Consider the following 10,204-nt stretch of genomic DNA (forward strand, 5'->3'; position numbering starts at 1 on the left):
TGGGACACAGGAGACCTAGCCTCTATCCCCAGCTTGATCACTCGCCTGCTGGTGAGCTTGGGCAAGTCACTTCTCTTCCCTGTGCCTCAGTTTTCCCACATGGGGATAAAAACGCTTACCTCTTTTGTAAAGCACTTAGATCTACTGATGAAAAACAGTACGTAAGAGCAAGGTATTAATATTACTAAATTCTGTAAGTCGTTTAGAGTAACTTCCATAGAACCTTATTAATTTCATCCCTATTAAGTTCTCTGTGGGCTTCCATCTCTAAGTATATTCCACTTCTCGTTCCTAGGATCCTGTGACTTTTTTAATCTATTAATTTTCCTGTCCACATTTTTACAAACACTAGTGTCATGGTCTCAAAGATCATGTTTGTGTTCATGTGCTGCAGTGTTTTGTGACTTCTTATAAAACCTGGAACCCAGTTAGTACATTTCATACACACTCACTGGACAAGATAAGTCAAAGTCACAATATAACAAAATCACTCCCTTGGTCAGCATAATAAAGCAAGGCCTTATGACCCATCTTGTGGAAGAGAAGCAAAAAGGTATAAAGGAAGCATCTATCATATCTATAAATTCACCCAGTTAGAGTCTCTACTATATTTGCCAGTTTTTGAGATGACAGGTTCCAGTTTATGGCGTGTAGTGACGAAAAAAGAAAAGTTACTATAAGTGATGCAATAGCACATTTAAAATGACAAACAAATAGACAAAACTGTTTTTACATACCTCATTTCTACTAATGAAAGAGATCTGGATTGTAAGGCATTTACCAGCTTCGTGTGATATGTTAACCCAGTCCCTTGAGTTATTTGAATGTGAACAATTTCTTTTTAAAGTGCACCTAAAATAAAATACCACACATACACACACAAAATTTCACTAGTCAATACATCTTTATACTAACTTCAGTATCAGATGCTGTGCTTTAATTTATTTAGTTTCTTACTGATTTTTAACAGGAACACAGTTGCTACCACAAAAAACTACAGGAATACAGTCAGACAAAACTTTTAGTTGTATTTAGCATTTCAAAATAAATACACAATGCATTCATTTATGCATTTGGGCCCTCAGGTTCATTCAGCAAAGTATTTTGAAGTCAATGGGACTTAACACAGATGTGTAAGTGCTTTTGTGAATAAAGATGGTCTTGAGGGGCCTGAAATCTGATCCAAAGCCCATAGATGCCAGTGAAACTCTTTCCACTGACTCTAAAGCGTTTTGGCTCAGACCCTTATCTCTGACAAAATATGTCAAAATATATTTGTCAATATTAAAGTATAAATTAAATTTCAAAGGTATGATAGGGTAGGCACATGAAGTTCAATTAATATCAAATTGTTGTAGAAAATATACACTGTAAAGCAGACTGCTCAGAAGCATGTTGGGACAGAAGACCATGGAGAGACTGTTTTAATAAAGTATTCATTTCCAGGAGATAAATAATAACAAAACTATGTAAAATATTCTACCTTCAAAAGAGGTTTGTTTGAACCATGTGAAATGAAAAATATTATGCCTCAATCCTGCCACTTATGCATATGATTAACTTTACTTAAATGGAACTACTCATGTACCTACAACTAAGCATGTGCATGAGTGTTTGCAGAATGGGGGTTTTAATGAATAAAATTTCTCAAGTAACAGATCCTGACAGAGGACTTGATGGGATTTTTCAGGGTTCACTACATAAACGCACATTTAGAGAAACACTGAATTATCCTAAAAGGAAAAACCAATGAAAGACTTTAAAGAAAAAATGTCCACAATCTGCTTCCCCCACCCCCAATGTCTAAAAATCAAGATGTTGGCAGCAGGAAAAGAGTCAAGCAAGAGGCCACTTTCTCTGTGTGCTCTAACTCAGGAAACTGAATTCCTGTTGCACAAGAACCTGCTGAGGCCCTTACAGACAATGCTCAGATCCTATCTTTACTGCAAGAAATTAAACAATGTGGCTGACTAGGTTTGACTTGAACTAAATGGGAAAATTCAGCTCTCATGTACACTCTTGCAACCCTACTGACTTCAGTAAGATAACAAGGGTGCGCACGAAAACAATATTAGATCCACTGAGTGGAAACTTTGATCAAAGGTATTCAGTGTTAAAGAAAGAAGGAATGAAAAGCTCTATAATCTACCTTATTTTACAGTTTATAAACATGGTGATAGACTAACTTCAGTAATATTAACAGAAAGCAAGACAGTAAATTATATCCAGGGCAAAGATGTTTGCCTGAAGAGTTGAGTGTGTGAAATTTTATTGTAGATTATCAGAATATTTAATTTCTGTGATTTAAATAAGAAAATTCTAACACCTATATGGCAAAAACAAGAAGTAATATTTCCTAAATCCTGTTTATTTCAGATCCTGGACAAGGTCTGCCCTTTCTGAAGAAAATTGGCTTGATTTCAAAAGTGCTGATAATCCATTTCCCACTGAAGTCAATGGGAGCTGCAAGGGCATAATATCTTTGAAAATTAAGCTGCTCTTCAATAAGAAAAATAACTCAGATGTGTTATATTCTTTCCCTATGTGACATGCATAAAAAATATTAGCACCTCCAATTGGATTCATTCCCACATACTTCAGTTAAGCACAGGTTTACATGTGGAAATTAAATACTGAACCAGATGAAACGCCCTATTCTGTTATTAAAAGTTTTGACTGACTGAAGGGAAAAGAAGGAGAATTTATGCACTAATCCTTATTTAATAAAAAAAGAGAAAACCTTTTTTGTTTCATGTACACAGATGTGACAAGATGCGCACATTTTCACATCAGAACACCATCATCTAAATCAACTGATAATTTTATCCCTTTAAAATCAGGACTTGCTAATAAGTTTATCTAAGACATATACATTTATCCTTAAGTAAAAGAGTAGATAAGGATAAATTACTGTACATAGAACAAGTTGTTCATTGCCCTGGTATAACAATACCTTTTGTCTGCTGACAACACCAAATATATTTCTGGCACATGATAAAGATGTACTATGAAGTATTCTGTTGTTAGTTATATGTAGAAACTTAAATGAAAACATTTGTTAAAAACACTTCCAACTCTTTCTAAAAATTCACTTTTCATCCTCACGTTGCAAAAACAAATCCATTAATATTGAAATATCGTGTAGGTTTTAGGTAGCTTGTATGTTACAGTAATTTGATTTCTTAAAAAAAGTAGATTTTCTCTCTCTCCAACAGGTGGAAACTTTTGGTGATATCTCTCCCTTTCATATACAGATTTACTGTCTAATTGCTCTCATATATAAACTTCTTAAATAAAAAACCTGAAACCTGAAAAGTTCAACAAGAGTAACATAAATAACAAAAGAACATAAAAACATAGGAATGGCCACACTGGGTCAGACCAATGGTCCATCTAGCCCAGTACCCTGTCTTCTGAGAGATGCCCATCCCATGTGCTGTGTGGGGAATGAACAGAACAAGACAATTATTGAGTGATCCATCCCCTATCATACAGTCCCAGCTTTTGGCAATTAGAGATTTAGGGACACCCAGAGCATTGGGTTGTATCCCTGACCATCTTAGCTAATAGCTATTGATGGACCAATCCTCCATTAACCACTAACGACACAGTTTGGGTGGAACATCTTTTCTGGATTGGTAGAAGACAACTTGGATAAAACAAATTAAAAGAAACTAGATTACTTTCCACCAATAGTCGCCTATGCCAACCCAGAAAAGTGGGTTTTCAACAGCGGTCTGTTAACATCAAGGCAAAACTAATCAGATGGGATTAAAATTTACAGCGGTTTGCCAAACCTGCCAAGCAGCTTAAAACAAAGCAATAAAACTAATGGCAAAAATGGGAGGCTGAGATGCTTAGGAAGTTGTTCCCTACAGACCTAGAAGAAAATCTTCCTAACAGTTTTATATTTTCACAAACAAAAGATGCTTAGCATTTAAAAAAAAAAAAAAAAAAAAAAAAAGGATCTCTGGACACCTTTTCACAATTTAATACAAGAAATGATTTTTTAAAACAGAAGAATTCCCTCTTCCCACCAGTCCCACATACATTTCATAGGGAGATCCTAAATGTCCAGAATTTAGCACAGCCCCTGGAAAGCACGGAGTCCCTTTTCATGCGACAGTAAACGTGTCACATATTTTTAGCTAGAGGGCTTCATAAAAATTCCCATATATTTGAAGACACACTAAGGGCCTGTCTACATTTAAAATGCGGGAGTGGCACAGCAGCGCTGCTGCAGCTGAGCCACTGTAGCATATCAGTGTAGACACTACCTACGTCAACGGAAGGGGTTTTCCTGTCGGCAAAGGTAATCCACCTCCCCAAGAAGTGGTAGCTAGGTCAACAGAATAATTTTTCTGTCACCCTTGCGTTGTCTACATTGGGGGGTGGAGTGGAGGTATAGCTATGTCAATCAGCAGTGAGAATTTTTCACACCTCCTGAGAAACACAGCTATACCGATGTAAATTCCCAGTGTAGACCAGGCTTAAGTCAATTCTGAATATAGCCCTGAGTTATTAATATTTAATTATAATGTTTTTGTATGAAAGTCTAAAATGCCAGACAGTACCTTTTGCTTAAATGACACCATCCACAGTGTGGATCCTTTGCAGATAAACATTCTTTACAGGAACCATGTTTATTGCAGTTTGCAACCTGTATTCTTCTCACCTAAAAATACAGAAAGCAATAACTTACGCTGAATCATACTAGCTCTGCTCAAAAAGGCAAATCAGTGTTTTCATGAACCCCACAAAAGAATGTTTAGTGTTTGCCTTTAAAAAATCTTCAGCAATCAAGCGATATACTTAAAATAGTTATCCAGTGGAGTTCCCTCATTAGGTAACAGTTGCAAAGTAGGGTAAATTTTAGACCTGAAAGCCAGCTATTAGGTTGTATCTTCTGAAAAAATCCCATGCTATCATAAGTGGATACAGGAGAAATACTGGAATAGCATAGTGAATTATGTATAATAGAAAGGGGCATGTTGTTTACGATGAATCTTCTAGTTTAGCTGAGAATGGAATTTTTCCTCCTCAAAATCAAAATTTTAAATGGTGCAATGAGTGTGCATCCAAAGATATATGTGCAAAAAATGCATCCATGCATGCAAATAGGCATTTTCATGTACGTATTGGGTAACTGCACATGCAAATTGGTACAAATGCATTGAATTATCAAGCATGCATGCAAAATCCCATTTCAGTTTGCAAAAACAGGTTACTGTGGATGCATCTATATTTGAAAATTTGTCTCTAATACTCCAATCAACCATTTTCAAGATGAAATAAATTAAATGAAAAATATTAAAATTATTTATAAATGCTAAATTTTCCTGATTCAAAATATTTGCCTAGAAATTGTATTGCAGGCATTTAGATTTTTTTGTTTTGTTTATTGTGGTTCTGCTCAGGCCCTCGGTCATCTCTTATTCTAAATATACACAACAGAACCCAATTTATTTGAAGGGATTCAGATCCTTAGGGGAACATGCTAACAAGCTTAGGAGTCCATATTCAGGATCAGAAGTCTCCTTTTATGAACTATCTTGCTAAGTCTCTAGGCAAGGTTTTGGAGAGGTATTTATTCTTAAAAGCTGTTGTTTCTCCATAGTAATTTGCTCTTACAACAAGACTAAAGAACATCAAGCTCTTTCCTCTAAGAATCTATATCAATTTTTTTAACAGAAAATTTTGTACTTTGAGTTTCTACATCGTTGAAAGTCAAAAGGTGCCTATAGCAATTTGTAATCATTCTGTTAGATTTTAGAGTAAAAATATTATTTTTCACTTGCACTGAAGAGACTTTATCTTAAGTGAAGGTATAAAGGTCATGGGTGAAATCTTGCCCCATTGAAATGAATGGGAATTTTGCCACTGACTTCAATAATGCCAGGATTTCAAACCCCTATCTCCAGTTAATGTAATTCACAAGTACAGACTGCAAAGCCTGGGAGCAAACTCCCCACATTATAGAGTAGTAGCGTGCTGCTCAGAGACACTTTGTTCCCCACAGAGTTTATGAGACCTGTTCAACAGCAGGTCTCCTCCTACGCAGATTGAGTTCAATCCTACCTGGTTCCAAAATCTCTGGTCTTGATCCAACAAAACACTTAACCATGAGCTTAACTGTAACCATGGGTACTCCCTCAATGGAACCACATAAAAGTAAGCTTGGGTTTAAGTGCCTTGCTGGATCAGAGCAAAAGTGCTCAGCACCATGTAGAATCGAGTCTCTTATGAGCTCTGCAGGTCTACAGCCAAACCTGGGGGGATGCAGCCAAGCTTTGGCTAACTGCAGCTTGGATAATCAAGGTTTGATTGTATTTCAAAGGCAAGTTCTAGCTACAAAATGACAGAAAACTTACTGAAGTCTTCAAGATAGCAGTTAATCACTTACTCATTTTATCTAGTATTGTACCAACCTCATTAGCAGATGACAGATATATGTAGCTACTATCCTCTGGGTCAAGTACAAGTCTGGGAAAAACTGAAGTTTCTTCTTCAATTTCATACAAAATCTCTGGGCAATTTGCTTCCATGTTCTTGTTAAGAATAACCTAAAAATGTGAGATGTAAAATTATCCATTAGCCCCCTTGATTACCGAGAAGAGAGAAATATACTCATACTAGATGACATGTGTAAGAATCTCTATTGATAAAGTAGAGGATGCAGAGGTCCACAATACGAGCTAAGCTCCAAGACAGACAGAGCTTATGCCTCTTTCTTCTCTCAGAAGGTGGGATGTGGCCCCTGCACTGTCTCCTGGGATCATCCCCAAAAAGCCATGGGTTCTGAGAGCGGCAAAGGCTATTTGGATAACGGCCCCATGCTTCTACGCTGCTACCAAAACTCCCTTGTTCCCTACAGTCCCTTGATCGTACAGCTTGTGTGTGAGTGATGCTGAAAGGGACTTGGCTTCCTGGATCTCTGCTTCCCAGGAATTCCCCTCAAGGGTGAGTTTCTGCAGCATGAAAAGGAACCTACACAAGTTATTGCTGACTCTGACTCCAGTAACAGGATTTTGCTTTGCCCTGTGACTTTTGGGGGTGATGAGAGGATGCTTGTGAGTTGCTATTCCCCTTCCATACCTCACCCAATCCAAATCCATAAGTTTCTACTTCTCTCCTCTCACAAAAGTAAAAGGAGCAGGGAACATAAGGAGATTTTAATTTTATGTTAATCAGCAAGTTAAAACATCAATGGAAAATTTGCCTTCAGTTTTATCTCTTATTTCCACAAACAAGGCTAAGCAACAGAGAGCTAAAGAAACATGAAAGCCTTCAATTTTATACTTTAATTATCAAAAACACTGGTCTCTAGCACACTGGAATCAAACAGGAGAAAGTTTTTCATGGTGTGTTCTACTCCACTCCAGCTGTCTGTTTATAAGTCAACAGTAAGCTGCCCTTGTTGCCAAGAAGGCTAACGGCATATTGGGCTGCACTAGCAGACACACTGTCAGCAGATCGAGGGAAGTGATCATTCCCCTCTATTCAGCACCGGTGAGGCCACATTTGGAGTACTGTGTCCAGTTTTGGGCCCCCCACCACAGGAAGGATATGGACAAATTGGGGAGAGACCAGCAGAGGGAAATGAAAATGATTAGGGGGCTGGGGCACATGACTTATGTGGAGAGACTGAGGGAACTAAGCTTGTTTAGTCCGCAGAAGAGTGAGGCAGGATTTGATAGCAGCCTTCAACTACCTGAAGGGGGGTTCCAAAGAGGATGGAGCTAGGCTGTTCTTTGTGGTGGCAAATGACTGAACAAGGAGAAATGGTCTCAAGTTCCAGTGGGGGAGGTCTAGGTTGGATATTAGGAAAAAAAAATTCACTAGGAGGGTGTTGAAGCACTGGAATGGATTACCTAGGGAGGTGGTGGAATCTCCATCCTTGGAGGTTTTTAAGGCCTGGCTTGACACAGCCCAGGCTGGGATGAATTAGTCAGAGTGGGTCCTGCTTTGCGCAGGGGGTTGGACTAGATGACCTCCTGAGGTCCCTTCCAACTCTAATCTTCTATGATTCTATGATTAATAAAAACAAAAAGAGTCATCCTTTGCAGGGTAAACAGGAAATGCAGTTGCAGAACTCTAGAAAAATATCTAAGATAAGACAGTTGCCTCATGGGTTTGATAGTGAAATAGGAAGCCTTTCACCTCTAAGTTTTTTATTCAAAACTGGCAAAGGTCAACTGGTTCAGCACCCTTGGTAAAATGAGTCTGGTCTTGGTCCCTAATGGACAGAGAAGCTCAGCACACAATTGTTTTTTAAAAACAACTAAAGAAATCTAATAACATTTGGTCTCCACAAACACAGACTAAGTGAATGTGGTACAAACAATATAAAGGATTACAGGCATTATTTAATTAGCGAAATATATTTGTGGATTTTAAACAGGACATACAATCTCATCTAGATGTTATTTTGTTCCTTGTGTTCCTCTGTCACCAAGGAATTATAAACCCAATAATTGCTCATTTAAAATTTTTAGCAAGTGAAAGTAACAATATTGCAGTTTCTTTAAAATGCAAACAAAACAGAATATAGAGATGTCCAGGTGATGTTAGTTTACAATACAATGTATAATATGGAACACAGGAAAAATGTACTCATTAAAACACGACGATTAGAAAAAAAAATGCCACATTCCACTAACCTTCAGTAACTGTCCATCTCTTGTTCCCAAAAACAAAACTGTCTTGTTCAAAACTAAAGTAGCATAAACAGCTGATAAATCAGAGTGAATCAAGGTAGGTGACTTTTTGACCGGTGATAACTGTTTTTTCTGAAAATCAGATACAAGAGAAGAACATGTCACAAAATTATTCAACAATACTGCCAAATGTAATTTAAAAAAAAAGAATCCCTGGGAAGCCACTCAGTGCCCTCCCCTTATGAACCACAATTTTTGAAGGTATGTCTATTCCAGGGTGGATTAATTTAAATCACTGATTGAAATCACCAAGAAAATCATTCATTTAAATCAAGTTTCCCACAGATACTTCGTCACATATTTCTTAAACCATGGGGCAAATCTGATCACTAAAACATGTTAATTTACAATTCAGTACAGCATTTTACAACATCTAGGAGGGTATACTTTGTGTAATTTTTTAGATCACTTGATTTTTATTAATTTAGGAAATAGTACGTAACACTCATTACCTGTGTCAAGCTGCAGATACAGCAGCAGTACATTAGGAATGGTAAAAAATAAATCACACACACAAACACAATAGCACTTATATTTTATTAAACTAAATCTTAAATGTTACATAAATGTTCCACATTTGCAATTGCAGCAGTCTCCTGAGTTGCTGGCTGATGGCTGTCCTTAAACTTTTTTTCTTTTTAATTTTCAAATTTTATTAACTCTAACAGACAAGTCATCACAACACTAAACGTACGCTGTCCGTAAAACTTCCATAACTAACTCTCATCTTCCCCACTCCCACAGTTATTTTTATTCATAGACAAACAGAAATACGAGTTTTCCTGCTTTTTCAACTCCCAGTCGATTTCTTAGCTTTGAGTGAATAATACCAAATGATAAAAATATTCTCTCTGTGCCTGCAGAGGAAGCTACTGCTATGAAAAGCTGGCTTATCAACTAAGGAACTCTGTTTCAAGGTGCCTGGCTAATGATTTCCACCAATTTAAATGGTTCCACTCCAGTCCTGAAATGTATTATGACTAGCATAACTGAGGAGTGATTTTTGAGATGCCCATGCCATGGCAGCAGCATCTTCTTCAGAAGTTAGGCATCTATCTTTATATCTGGGGTCGAGAATGTTTGCAAGAAAATGAGGTGGAGTTAGTGCTTGATCCATTCGCTTCTTTATTGCCTACAGTTTAACTTTCTGGTGAGCTATTTCTTTCTTCAATGTCTCTGGAAGTGCCTTCCAAATTTCGACAGCATCAGCAATGCAGCAACAATTTATCTGAAGTCTGTTTAAGGCTATGGATATAGGCTTCAGCATATCAAGCATATCCTCTACATTCCTCTTTAATCCAGTGTTAGATACTTTGGATGAGATCCTTCCATCTATTTTATCACAGTTTTCTTCACAAAGTTTTATGAGAATAGGCCAGAAGACGTACTTAGGTTTTTGGCTAAAAGATGCATTAAGTGGACACTGCAGCCATATGTTATTAAGCAGCATCCTTCCATTTCTTCTTCTAAGTATCTTCTCATCTTTG

At 37.3% G+C, this 10,204-nt stretch overlaps 1 protein-coding gene across 1 annotated transcript in view; it reads right to left on the minus strand.

Moving 5' to 3' along the window:
- The window catches only part of PLXNC1 (plexin C1), a 60,188-nt gene extending 51,420 nt beyond the window's left edge, over positions 1-8,768 (minus strand). The window contains exons 1-4 of the mRNA XM_067559809.1: positions 8,661-8,768; positions 6,429-6,563; positions 4,575-4,675; positions 738-852 (exon numbers count right to left, since the gene is read on the minus strand). Of these exons, the coding sequence (XP_067415910.1) occupies positions 738-852; positions 4,575-4,675; positions 6,429-6,545 (333 nt within the window). The 5' untranslated portion in view covers positions 6,546-6,563; positions 8,661-8,768. The remainder of the gene's footprint in view (positions 1-737; positions 853-4,574; positions 4,676-6,428; positions 6,564-8,660) is intronic.
- Positions 8,769-10,204: the final 1,436 nt, after the last annotated feature.

Source organism: Emydura macquarii, unplaced genomic scaffold, assembly GCF_026122565.2.
Source record: "Emydura macquarii macquarii isolate MOO-44397 ecotype Brisbane River unplaced genomic scaffold, CSIRO-AGI_Emac_v2 contig_2205, whole genome shotgun sequence".
Lineage (NCBI taxonomy): Eukaryota > Metazoa > Chordata > Testudines > Chelidae > Emydura > Emydura macquarii.